The 13680-nt window shown below is 50.7% G+C and overlaps 1 protein-coding gene across 15 annotated transcripts in view; it reads left to right on the top strand.

The window, feature by feature from the left end:
• Positions 1 to 13680, top strand: part of COL13A1 (collagen type XIII alpha 1 chain) — a 101503-nt gene that overhangs the window by 48351 nt on the left and 39472 nt on the right. For 11 of the 15 annotated variants that reach the window (XM_038140824.1, XM_038140834.1, XM_038140826.1 and 8 more), the window contains 7 exons: positions 3535 to 3600; positions 7119 to 7235; positions 7690 to 7731; positions 8560 to 8586; positions 9315 to 9350; positions 10629 to 10691; positions 11281 to 11307. In XM_038140824.1, the coding sequence (XP_037996752.1) occupies positions 3535 to 3600; positions 7119 to 7235; positions 7690 to 7731; positions 8560 to 8586; positions 9315 to 9350; positions 10629 to 10691; positions 11281 to 11307 (378 nt within the window). Of the gene's footprint in view, positions 1 to 1808; positions 1866 to 3534; positions 3601 to 7118; positions 7236 to 7689; positions 7732 to 8559; positions 8587 to 9314; positions 9351 to 10628; positions 10692 to 11280; positions 11308 to 13680 lie in introns of all 15 variants that reach the window. The other 4 variants (XM_038140836.1, XM_038140838.1, XM_038140825.1 and 1 more) reach the window with 3 other exon arrangements.

Raw genomic sequence — 13680 nt, forward strand, 5'->3', positions numbered from 1 at the left:
CTCCGGTCTGTCTGTTCCTGCCCACCAGAGCTGACCCCTGGATAGCTGCTGTCAGTTCTGCTTCCTGGAGACCCTCCTGTGCTTGGTGCTGGAGAGGGGAAGGTCCACATCCTCAGCCCAAAACCCAGTGAACCCTGAGGGTTCTGGAGGAGTAGAGGTCACCCATTCATGCCTTGAGCTGATGCCCTGGCTCCGTGCTGCTTGCACAGCCTCTGCTCTGGTTGCGCGGCCCGGAGCAGTGTGGGATCTGAAGACGTGGGGGAAACTCTACCATCATTCCTCTCTTTTTCTTCTCCCTCATGCTGGTGCCATCCCTGCATAGAGACAAGGGGCAGGGTTATGCTCTGTGCCCAAGGGTAACCCTGCACTGCCTGGCCATGGTGCTCTGTCAGGTCCCCAGCGAGTTGGTCCCCATGCTGGTCCCCAAGCCTGGTGGAATATCTGCCTGCAAGGAAGAGGCTGAGTGGGAGGGTTGATGCCAGCAACTGTTTAATGAAAGCCAGGATGTTGCCCCACCTGCCCCTTCGTCTTGGCCTGGCCAGCATGTGCTGCAGCCAAGAGAGAGCATCATGGGGTTTGAGGGGATTTAACCAGTTCTAAAAACAACCAGAGTGCTGAAAATCCACTGGAAATGCATTGGAACGACATCATATGAAGTGGCTGGAATTTGTAATCTGGGTGTACAGGGAGACAAGCTTAAGAGCTTTCTGTTTATTTTTGATGGGCCTCTGGATAATCAGCTGGGCTCTGGTCCCTGGCCCGGAGGGAGCAGGGTCGGAGCAGCAGAGCCACTGGGGAGAGAGCTGGGCTGGCAGCAAGGGAGAAGGGGGCTGTGGGTTAGTGCCAGTCCCCCGTGCAATAACAGCCGCTCAGCTGTGTTTATTTAGTGAGCCGGCTCACTAGATTGTTATGTTAAAAAGAAGCCAGCAACACTGGTCACCCGAGCAGTGTCCTGAGTTCCTGTTACAGCCCTTGGCTCTGACTGTCCCCTGTGCTCAAGGTGAAAAGCAGTGGCAGGACCCAAAGCAGCACTGGGAAGGGAGCTGGTGCATCCCTGGGGGCAGAGGCACACTGGTTTGGTGGGTCAGGGTTGTAGGGTGGCAGGTGAGCTGCAGGGCTGTGACAGCAGGAAAAGGGTGGGTGCAGAGCCTCACATCCTGGCAGTGTTTCCTTGCCTCTCATGGAGATACTTTTGGTCTCATGAGGCACCAAGCTCAACATTATAAAAAGCCCATGAGTTGTTCATGGCTGGGACACGCTCACGGGAAGGGTGACTGTCCTCAGATCAACTCAAGGACAGGCTGTCCTGAACTGCAGGTTCAGGGAGCCAGAGGCACAGACCAGCCAGCAGAGGTGCAGTGCTCTTTCTTCCTCCCTGAATGAAAATTAGGATGGGCCTTGTTGCAAAAATGTGACGCCGCTGACCGAATTGCAGTTTATTCTTGCTTTTCTGTTTGATAAGGTTCTTTGTCAGATGTTCTGGGTGAGAAAATGAAAACCAACATCCTGACAAACCAGAGATGTTATTTCAGTTTTGTTTCATATTTGTTTTCTTAGGAAGGAAATACAAGGTTAGGATATGTGCCTTGGCTCTTGTTGTAGTTTCCTATTTTTTTGTCTGCATGAGTCTGTGTGGCCTGCACTGCTGTGAGGGATGAGCCCATGCACTGGTGCTGCCCGTTCAGGGTGAGAGCTGCTGCCAAGTGCCACTCAGGGAAACGGGGGGACCAGCCATGCTGCGTTGGCTCTCAGAAATGCTGTTTGTCCAACTGACCCTGTTTGTCTCGTGTGTGTTCCCTGTTCCCCAGGAGTACCTAAGTACCACACTTGCAGCCCTGCGCTCTAACCAGATCCTTACGCTGAAGGTTTGTGGGTAGCACTCTGAGGGGACCCAGTTCTGATGCAAAGGCTCGAGGCCGCAGATCCAATATTGCACGCTGCCTTCTGAAAAAACTTCCCGTTGCAACACGGAGGGGGCAGGGCAGGAGCTGGGTGGAAGTGCCTTCAGATTTCTTCTCACCTGAATCCATTGCAGGGTCTCGTCTTGCCTGTTTTCAGGACTGGTTCTCTCCATTTTGCTCCTTATCCCTTCCAGCATCCTCCCTCAACTTCCCTGTAAGCTGTGTGATATTTCAGATACCCTTCAGCACTTAAGCAGCCAGGCAAAGCCAGCTTTGCTGGCTCTCCTGAGCTAAGGGGCCTCCTGTACTGTGTTTTAGAAAGGGGAGGTTTGCCTTTGGGTAAAATCAGCCCAGCTGAATTTCCAGCAGCGCTGCTTTTGGAGCGATAGCTTGTGGCTGTCTGGATCAGAGCATTTGAACACAACCACCTAATCACGATGCTGCAAAATTGGGTTACTGCTTCTCTTTGCAACAGGACTGGATCCTTGCTTTCACTGCACTCATGAAGTACGATGTTTAAAGGGAATAAACTGTGCTCCTTGGAAGTGTATGGTTTCTGTGGTGGGACGCCTGTGGGCACACCTCTGGGGTCTGAGTGCACAGCTCACGTGGGGAAATGTCACACGTGGGCACGTTTTTATGCCCAAGCACAGAAAGGCTCTCTCGCTTCTCCCTGTGTAAATCAAGAGCGGCTTCAATGGAAAACTGATAGGAACAGGAAAGTGGATCAGGCCAGAGCAGCATTCCTGGGCCTGGAGCCGACATGGTGGGTGCCAGGGTGACAGCAGTGTGCATGCAAGTGGAAACTGGATACGGCAAAAGGATGAACAAATGCTCCTGAGCTTTAGTGCATTTGATTTCTGTGTGTCCGGGTCAGCTTTGTGCCCTAAGGCAGCATTCCTGGCTATAAGCAGTCAGAAGGAGATGATACTGTTGAGCAAGGAAAAACAAAGCACAGGCTGCCAAGGCAATGCCCTGCTTAGGTGTCCAGCTCCAAGGCCTGGTCTTGTCCCTTGGCCATGGTGGTTGTGTCTGCCACGTTAAGTGAACCAGGCCAGGACCTCTGTGCTGACCCCAGCTAGCCTTTCTCTGCTCCCTTCCACACCTGGAGGAAGGGCGAGACCTGGAGATACACTGGGTTTCCTGTAAGAGAGCTGGAAAACTGCACTTGGAAAACTTGGAGAAAATTGTAATTCTGATAGATGCCCCAAACCTGATGGTGATTAGAAGTTAAGAGAAACAGTCCCGTCACTGGGCACCCTAGCAGAGCCAGCCAGGGATGTCTCGCAGCGTGCACTTCTTAAGGAGATCAGCAGAGCTGCGTCAGAAATCCCCTGGCTAAGTTCTGTTTCTGAGCAGAGGGAGCTGTGAAGGCTCTGTGCAGTGGGGCACTGGGATGGGGAGTGGGCACCCCATCCCTGCCAGGCTGGCCCCTGGTGGGTGCCCCTGTGGGCAGCACGGAGGAGCTCAGAGGTCTGCCAGCAGGTACCTGCCCCGCGCCGCTCTCCCGCCGGGCTTCATTTTCATGGCAATCTCTCTGTTCCCCTCTTCTCTGGTCTCTCCCCTGGCTGCTCTCTCTCGGTGCCCTAATGGCCTCCTTTGCCCTGCGACCTTCTGGTTTGATCTTCTTCAGCTGCTGCCTCTCCTCAATTCAGTGCGGCTGGCTCCACCTCCGGTCATAAAGAGACGCACTTTCCAGGTAGACTTCTCCTCCTTGTTGCCTGTTTCTGAGCTTATCCCAATGCTTGCAATTAATCAGCTTGCTACCTGTCTTTCTTCCCCTACAGAGGGCTTTCCAAGAGTTTCAGGCAGAGCTGAGGGACTTTCTTTAAAGCGGAGGAAACCTTTGATGTGATAATGTTGCTAAAAAGAAGTGCAGTGAAGCCAGATTTTTGAACTAAAAGAAATGGGCCATGAAGCTGTTCTTGGGGCTGTCGACAAGCAGCCTCCTCCCTTAAGGAGTCAGTTCCTGCATATTCAATCTCCAGAAGAGGTTGGAAGCCTCTTGCTGAAATTCATCTAATGTCTGTGAAATTTAACTGAGATGAATGAATAGGCAAACGCTTCTTCTAAGGGCTAGTCTAGTCTGAGGCACTTGGGGAAATGTGTTTAAATAAGCTCTTAGAATGGTTTCATTAAATTGCATTAAATCTTTGTGTAAACACATTTATTTTGGTTTCCAGGGCCATAATTCATGTTTAGTTTATTTTGGGAATGAATTCATAAAGTGAATTACGGACATATGAATAGTGAATAAGAGTGTCCATAGTCGGAGTTCATGTGGCTTTTAATGAGCCCACTTTGTGCTCCCTCATTCCATCAATTGGGATTAGCTTTCCTGTGTGGACAAACTGCTGCAATTACCCTGCTGAAGTGTGCTGGGCACTCTTTATTAAGTGGCTGGGTTTTGTCACCCTGCTGCTTGTCTAGACAGTGTGATGCCAGCAGGGAACTGCAGGATGCAAGAGACCTTTACCATGAGGTGCCTGCTCCTTGCCCAGCTCTGGACAAATCCTGACCTTAGCACGTGAGCCCGTGGCTTCAGTTCAGTTTCTATCGATTCAGCACTCACACCACACAGAGCCCCATGGATTGCGCTGTTTGCCCTTCAAAGTGACAGTCTGGAGAGCCAGGCCAAGGACTGACCTCTTGGGAAGGCTTTGAAAGCTGAAGTTCCTCTCCAGGATGAAGTGGGAAACTTGAATAGCTGCCCTACATCCTGTCGTCAGCCAGGGCTGCAAATTCCCTCTGTCTGCAGAGGAAAACTTCACCGGAGTTTTGCCATGATCCGTTTTGCCTTTGCTGTATTCATTCTCTAAATGCAGCAGGGTGTGGTCTGCTCCTACAGATCTGCCAGCACCAGGCAATTCCAGGAGCCCAGCCTATGAGTACTAAGGAAAAAAGTGAGGCTGCAAAATGGATCTTAGCACCAGCACCTGGAAGAGAGGAAAATCCTGCTGCCAGCTCTGAGCACATCAGCAGGAGTGCTTTGCCCAAGGTCTGGGGCTTAGCTGAGCATGGGCTGAGTGGGGTCGTCTGTGAGGAGGCTGAGCAAGCATTGCATTGCTGAGGTGCAGGCAGGGTGGCTGGCTGGAGTTTAAAAGAACTGAAAAATAGTTCCAGTCGACAGCTAAAAATATAGAATGACAACGAGGAAAATGACACCTGATCTCCCACTTACTGTATCCACTTACTGTCCATTTAGCTCTGTGGGGGTCCTTTTGTGCTGAACACATTAATGAGGCTATAATGATGTGGTGATAACACTTGGTGAGTTTAGGGATCTGCAAGGATGGGCACTTGCCTATCAAAGCCTGCTGTGCCCAAGACAGCGGAGTGAGGGTGATGCAAACGGGACTTTGGGTGAGCTCCTTCCAGCCACTCCCTGTGCTGGGGCAGGGCTCCTGCTCTGCCCATCTTCCTGCCCCCTTACCAGCACCATGCTGCATTTTAGTGCCCTAAATTTGGAGCATGGACTGGGCTGGCAGAGAGGAGCTGAAGTGGGAATAGAGAGAGAGCCAAAGTGAGATGGGCAAAGCCCCCTTTGCCTTCCCATGGTGCACCCAATGCTGGGGGTGTTGGAAGATGCAGTGGGAGGGAAGTCTTTGAAGCTGGAATGAGAGGGCAAGGCAAGAGGAAATCTAGAAATATATTCCAGTGTCCTCCCAACATCTTCATTAGATCCAAATTACCTTCCATATTTAAGAGCTATGAGACCATTTACAGGATAGTTGAATAGCACTGAGTAGGGAGGATGAGGAAGCTTAGAAAAGAACCTGCGTTCCCTTGCAAGTGCCGCAGGATGAATGAAGATCCACTTTAAACCTGGGGAGAAGCAAGGGCACCCCTCCTGCCTGGCCCTGCAGGCTTCCCAGCGTGGGCTGCGGGTTGGGCAGCGAGGCACAGGAAAAGGGCTGCTGCTCCACATATGACCGAGCTTCTCGTGAGCCTGGCCCACGTGTTGGAAATTTTCTTTTAAATAGAGCTCATGGCAGAAAGGATGAAATTTGCAGCTTATTACTTTCATTTATCATTCTAAATAAAGCAAACATCCCTGTATCTGCATGTTTTACTAAAGGCAGCCAGGATAAACAGCGCACTTGGTAGGAACACAGGGGACAGATTTCATGCATTTTCCTCCAGTGTGTAAGGCTGCAGAGAGGATAAATGCAGCAGAGACCCAACTGCACACCCACTGACTTTTAATTGAGAAACAGCCATGTTTGGTTTCTAGCTTCCCATGGATCCACCAAGGGAAGTTTTTCAGATTTGAATTGGATCACTAGCAGTAGGCTCTCGTGGTACTTTATCTAGGGAGGTGAGCCTAAGAAGTGACCAGCTTAGCACGGGTGCCACAGTACCCTAGGAGCTGGATTCATCAATTACAGATCAGCAGTCTGGTATTCAAACGTGGTGCTTCCAACCCACTGTCTCCTCAGTGCCGCTTGGTGCCACGTGCAGGCCCTTTGGGCCAGATGACATTGCTGAGGCATGAGCCACAGCCACCGAGTGGCCACTGAGGGCCTGGGGAGGAACCGGCTCAAACGGCTCCATCTCAGAGAGCTCAAAATGGCAGGTGGCTCAGCAGGCACTGCCTTGTTAAATCTTAGAAAAACAAGCTCTGCCTGGTGTACATGGCCTGCCTTGGGTGGGCTCCAGGAATGCCATGATGATCGTGTTATTTTCTTTTGGGTTTGTGGCATTTCTGCTTTTGGTCCTTGGCAAAACAGAGGGAGTGTTGTCCAACAAATATAGTATGGGGGGAAAACTGGCTGAGGTAGGACGCTGTGCTCTGCCTGGAAGTGCCAGTGTCGTCACGGGAGGCTTTGCTTCACATGTGACTGTCAAGTGCTTTGGAAAGCCTCCTCAGCGACTCAAGAGATGTTGGTCTTTGACACATAAATTTTACTTGGCTGTCTCGGTGAAGAAAAAGGTCTCTTTGGACGGCTCTGTCGTCACTAGATCCTTCTAGAAGGGAGCTCTGATCAGGTGACCTCTGATGTCTTTGCAAACCATTGGGTGCTGGCTCCTGCTTCCCAGGCAGCCCAGCCGTCCTCAGCAGGGCTCTCCATCACTCTTGGAAACTTCTCCTGGCAGTAACCTGGGACTTGCTTCTGTCTCCTCTGCTTCAGTGAGGCTGGCCTGCCTTGGGCCCTTCGGGTGGTGGTGTGAAGGGTTTGCTCTGCCTGCTGGTGACTCTTGTTTTACAAACTGCAGGGTGAACAAGGACAGGCAGGGATACAAGGTCCCCCAGGGCCCCCTGGTCCTCCAGGGCCCCCTGGACCAGCTGGACCCGAAGGAATCCCAGGACGTCCTGGGCCAGTTGGACCCCCTGTAAGTCCTTACCAAAACTGAAATCCTTCTCCTTCCCTATCCCCTAGGGCACAGGCTGCTTCCTCTGGCCTCTGTTGCTTCTAGTGAAGCTGAGATAGCCACAGACAGGAGGCTTGCAGAGAATGTGGATGTGTGGACAGGAAGAAGTTCCCGGGGAAGGAGGGGAGTGAGAGGGAAGGCAGAGATGTGAACTGGGCGTCACTGCTATCTGGACACACAGTGGGTGACACCAGGCTCATTTCCTACTCCTCAGCCCCTGCAGATGGCCCCGGGGTGGAAGTAACACGTGGGGTGTAATTGTCATGCTCCCTGCCACACCTTTGAAGTCCTGTCCCTGTCCTAGCAAGCAGCCGAGGAGGGTGGGAGCAGAAGCACCACTTATAAAATAAAACCATTGCTGAATGGCATGGCAGAGGACAGAAAGTGCTGCTAATGTACCTCTCTCTTGCAACAGGGCAGAGCAGGAGAACCTGGAAAGCCTGGCAGAGATGGAAAGGTGGGTACCAGAATCCAGCGGGGTTCCTGGGAGCTGCAGGGGCAAACGTGCCATGCTGGCTCTGCAGCCACTGCAGAATGAAAGGAGCTTCCATCTCCAAGAGTTTTCAAGGCCTGCTTTGAGACTTCAAAGCAAGTCTCATCCCTGGAGGCAAATGCACCTCTCCACACACAATACAAGGGTCAGCACCCTCATTTATCTCTGAGAGATCTTCCTCTCTCTCCGAGGAGCCAAGGACAGGATGGCTAAACACCTGAATTGCCAAAGCAGGTGGCATAGGCATCAGAGCATATCTAGAGTAGTTTTCCTTTCCTGCCTTCTCCCAGGCAGCTCCTGCATAGATACTTTGTTTATTTATATTTACACACACATATGACTGGTATGCTTCATGGTTCATGTCAGGTAAATTGTTTGGTTATTTCTCATTTAGAGACACAAGTGGTTTGTTTGTTAATACATTCTCTCTGTTTAGCTTGCCGGAGGAAGCTGCAAATGCTTGATTTACTCCAGAGCTGCAGTGGGCTGGGAACAAGTTCCCTTAGCAAGCCAGAGAAACAGAAAATATTCTGGAGCATAATGCAAAAGGCAAAGCAGCTTTATAGTCTTCAAACTGAGCAAGAACAAGCCTGGGGGGATGGAGCACTGTGGGCATTTGGGTGTATGCACTAAGATACCTACATGAAGAACAGATTGGGGATGTTTGAGCTCACCAGTGCAAATCTCTAAGGGGTGTTTGAGATCAAACCAGCCAGCATCCCTCCATCACCCTGCTGTCCGTGTAATGTCTACACTTTCCAACCCCAGTGTCTGTTTTGATTTTATCCACAGGGCTTACCTGGGCCTCCTGGACCAAAGGTGAGACATCTCACCTCACTTGGAGGTGTAGAAAGATGATGAACAGAGATGGACTCTCCTGACGAGGACAGATGTGTACATTTTGATGGATGGAGGAGGGGTAAAGGAGGTTACATCAAAGAGCTGAGAAGGATTTCTAACCCAGCTCAGCACTGCCTCTGGGGCCCAGCCCCTGTGCTGACTCATGGGTTTCGTCCAGGCGACACGTCTGAGCTGCATCTCGACTGAGCCAGGCACGCCTCATCAGCCCATCTTGCAAAATTGTTTGCCACACACAGCTTTATTGGCTTCTTCCATTCTCAAAGCATTTCCCAGTGCTTCAGGAATGGATTTTGCAATGCTATTGTTAACTCTGCCACGGTTTCCCATTTATTCACTTGCCAAAGTGCGAGGGAGGGGGTGGTTGTTGTTGTTTTTCAGCTGCAGCCACCCAACATAATTTGTTTTTATCTGAGATATGTGGCCGGGGTGAGGAGATAAGAACCGTGGAGTTGGGGCACAGAGCTGACACATGGTAGCTGTCTGCCAGGGCTTTCCTGCCAGGGCTCAGCCCAGTGCAGGTAATGCTGACCTGGGGGTCTGAAGGGACAGGAGCTCAGTGGAATCGCTCTGGGCAAAAAGCACATTTTCCCCATGGAATGCTCTCCCACCCCAACAATACCCAGGGAAAAGAGATTTGTCCCTTTCAGGCCAAGCCTCACTTTGTTTTGTCTTTTTGCTTTTTGCAGGGAGATGCTGGGATTCAGGGATACCCTGGCAGAAAGGTAAGGAGGGAAGCGCCAATGTTGTTCCATGAATTAAGTGCACTGATGCTTTCTGGAATCATGGCTGAAAATCTGTGGACTATGCTGGAGCCTCCTGTGGAGCTCTGCTCCTGCTGAGTTTGCAGCAGGCCCACAGGTTCCCTGCTGTCACCTGTGTAGAGAGAGCCTGGGCCTAGGGTTGTCTTTAACTCTCCAGCCGCTATGGAACAAATAATCTCCCTGTGTGTGTGTGCCTCTTTACACCCACTTCCAGGCTGAAATGCATTTCTTATGCATCCAAACCCATATGGGAAGCTGAAAAGGGCTACATCCCTGGCTGTTGCTCTCTGGAATACAGGAAAGAGTCAATCCTGCTCTGGGTTAAAAGGCAGAAAGTGGCAATGCCCGAATGCCTTCAGCAGCAGCTGATTAACAGCAGGGCTCTCAAGCCCGGAGGGTGTAATGAAGAGACAGGAAGAGAGACAGGGGAAAGACACGAAGGGAGATCAAACGGGAGAGGGGGAATGAAGAGATGCTGCTAAAGAGATGTCAGCTGCAGAAGGGGAAGGTGAATGTTCCCAGCAGGAAGGAGTCCTGTGTCCCCTGTTATCTCCACACTGCTTTATGTGTGCTCTGCAAGCAAAATGGCAAGACCTGAGAGCTTTTTAATTAGCTCTGTATAAACTGAGAAGTTTTTGTTATGTCAGGAAGTGGAAATTACAGCCCCTGCAGACCACAGCCCACTCCTGCAGACAGACACAATTTATTGCCCCTTCTCCCAGCGGCCCGGCGGGTTTTCCACGAGGAGCCTGTCCTGTCCCGCGTGCGCGGGGCTCTGGGCGGCTCTGGGCAGCAACCTCGCAGCGAGGGCCTCTCCCAGCAGCTCCTCTTACATGAAACAACTTGTCTGACTCATTCTGCCGAGCCAAGAGCCCGCCCGGCTCTTGAAGGATGAGCCCAAGGCTTTTCCGTGCAAAGCTGGAAGGAATGGATGAACGTAGGGCACCGCATCCTAATGGGAAGGGAAGAGAAGGTGAAATGTTGAGGAAAGTTGTTAATTCAGGCATGATGAAGGATAAGGGTCTGCTCCTTTCACTCCATGCATTTCATACACTGAATATCTTTCTTGATGCAGAGTGGTGCTCCTCTCCCAGAGACCCAGGGGTAGGTCGGTGTGTGTGGGACACATCAGTGTGGGACATCCCTCTCACACCTCTGCTGACCTTTCTGGCAACCCACAGCTCCTTTTCTTGCTGCTGTGTTTGCTTCTTCCACTGTTTTCTTTGTTCTCTTCCTCAGGGTGAGGCGGGCGAGTCGGGCCTGCCCGGTGCCCATGGCCTCCCTGGAGCCTCTGGCCCCAAGGTAACCCTTGAACTCGAGTCAGTGGGGGCACCTCGCAGGGCCAGATAAGTGGCACGGCCTGTCCTAAAGGGATATCAAAGTCCAGGGGCTGGAGACAGTTCTCTAACCCCGTAGACAGGAACACTTGCTCCTCTGTGAAGAATCTGGGCAATTGTTGGCCAAGGTGATTCCATGCTGTCCTGAACCAGGACCTACCCAGTCCCCTATTAAAGAATAAAACCGACCCAGCCTTTAGAGGCTTTTGCACCAGGGCTGTGAAAATGAGGGTACTTTGGATCAAGAAATGTTTTAATGGTTTCTGCACCCTTATCACGTAGAAGAGTGTTAGCATGGGTGACCTCCAGCATGCACTCCAAAGACCTAAACTGCCTTTGCACTCCCTGGGAGGGGAGGGAGGGCTGCAGCCAGTGCTCGAGTGGTACCATGTTGCTGTGAGGAGACCTGGAGTGCTGGGGTTGCATTTATCACACCCCTCTTTTGGCTACTTTCTCTTTGTCTCTTGTTGTCACAATTGAACTGCCTGCTTGGTTTCCCTTTATGTTCACTGTCCCTCTCTGTTTCCCCCCTTTCTCTCTCCTTTGCTGGGCAGGGTGAAAAAGGGGATGCTGGCATAAAGGTAGGCACGACAAATACGTTTTCCTAACTCACAGTAGATCACCTGGGAGATACTGCTCCTTGGGCTGACGGGTTGTAAGGGGAAGTTGGGTGCAAGGCAGCTCTGTGGGGTGTTTGATGGAGTACACATCTGTGCTCTGATTAGCCACAGACAGGCACTCCGAGCTCGGGCAGTAAGCGCTGCCTTCATCCGTTCGGTGGAATTCGATTCTTACCAAAGGCATTTCTCTGACTATGAAGCTTGCTGGTGATTTGTTACATCTCCCTATTTGATGGGCTGGGTTGGGGTTTCCTCATAAAATCTGGTTAGCTGACGCATCAAATCCACTCAAACTCCGCCATTCAGGCTGAGGTTTGGCACCAGCTTTTCTGTCTGTTTCTGCACACTTTTTACAGGCTCATATGGTCTTTGCCCAGATGTTATCTATTTGACTGAAATTTACTGTACCCATATATTTAAAGTATATTACTCAATGTAGACTGTGCTTAAAACATTACAACATTGGCAAGTGTTCATGGCAGTCAGAGCACACTGTGTCATGCCATACATCTTGAGCATCGTGAGGAAAGACTGGTCCTGTAATATTTGGAAAGGCATTAACTGTGACACGTACATTTCAAGTATTTAGTGTGTGGCATGCAGCTCATTTATCCTGCAGCACATACACTTTCTATATCTTTTCCATCTGGGTGGATTACTGTTTGAAGAGAGAAAAGGCCCCTTCAGAGCTTACCAAGGATGCATTACTTGGAGTTTAAAGAAATGTTCTGTGGGAATGCAGGCTCTGGGTTCATGGCTGAATAGAGCAGCAGGGATTGCCTTCCTACAAGAAAACACCTCCTCAGAAATACTACAGTGCATGTAGTTCCCCGTGTCCATCTCCACATCAGTGGAATTCCATCAAGCACAAAGGTATTGCTCCTCTTTGTGCCAGTGTGAATGAAGGTGGAATTGCACCCAGAACTGATTCTTTTGGGGGCTTGGAGTTTGCTACTCTCTCGACAGCATGTCTCCCATTAAACTGAACTGAAGGAATGAAGTCAGAGTGTTGCCTGGGAAGGAGAAAAGGCTGGAAGAAGAAGCTGTGTTTCGTCCTTGCTGAAATGCCCACGTTTCACTGCTAGCATTGGAACACCTGCTTTGCTCATGCCCATGTGCAAGCACTAGCCAGCTCCTCATGTGGGTTCTGGCAAAGGGGAAGTCTCCAGTCATGTCTCACGGTCATCCACAGGGTGAGAGTCTTCCCTGACTTGGGACCACCCTTTAGACGCAGTCTTGCTACTTGGCCCTTTATTTATGTCCTACACACCCCACTCCAGGAACAGCAGAGATGAAACCCACCACGCTTTTTGGGATACTAAATTGCAGCTCCAAAGGAGCACCTCTGCAGCCCCAAAGCAGCAGCTTCTTTCACACACAGACTATCATTTGTTACTGTTAAGGTCACTTTTCTCTTGACTTCCTTTCTTTTTGCTCAGAGGACTTGAAAGGGAAGTGCAGACACATTCTTAAATCAGCAGCCAGACCTCACTCAGTAGCAGCTCCTGAGCATCCAGCAGCATGTGCATTTGTTGTCTTTGGAAATTGCTTCTTTCTGCTGTCCTCCCACCTAGCTGGATTGATTGGGACTCTAGAAGACTTTAAAATCTTCCAACTTTGGATCCAATTACCTAGACTAGATTTTACCTTCTCTTTGCCTTGAGGAGCCCTGGGCAAACACCATGATTCATAGGTTAGCTGTAGTGGCCAATTTTGCACGGACTATCACTGCTTTGGCTGGCAGTGAAGAATATCTCTGACCTGAAGAGGTTTCCTAGTATCACACAGCCCCCTTGTTCATTTAACTATCTCTCCCCACCCAGTGGCAGGTGCAGCACAACCTAGATTGTCTCTCAGCTGCTTTTTTCTGTGGCCACCATTTGTACTTCGATCATGTAAGGACCTAAATCTGCGTCTCATGAAGGTCATTAGGCAGTGATTGTGATCATCTGGGCCACTTGACTGAGCACTTGGCTCTGTTCCCCCAGCCTGTCACATTCAGCTTCTCTGATGTTTTCTTACTTTTTTTTTCCTGAAAGATCCATAGGATAAGGCTTTTTCTCATGCTCTGAGGAAGAAGCCATAAAGTGCCCACAGCCTTTCTTAATAAACCCCTGATAATTTGCCTCTCACAGCAAAGAGCAAAAAGGAAGGTGTCTGCTTTGATTGGCTGCTGATGAGTTGATCAGTGTGAGGCACCATTGGCACCCAGTGGGGCTAAAGCTGCTCACAGCAGGTAGAGCAAAGTGTGAGGTTTCTGTGTGAAGGGCAGAGGTGTAGCCTCACTCTTCCAGAGACGCAGGGGAGATGCTTCCTAAACCAGCATGAGGCTCA

This window comes from Motacilla alba, chromosome 6 (genome assembly GCF_015832195.1).
Source record: "Motacilla alba alba isolate MOTALB_02 chromosome 6, Motacilla_alba_V1.0_pri, whole genome shotgun sequence".
Lineage (NCBI taxonomy): Eukaryota > Metazoa > Chordata > Aves > Passeriformes > Motacillidae > Motacilla > Motacilla alba.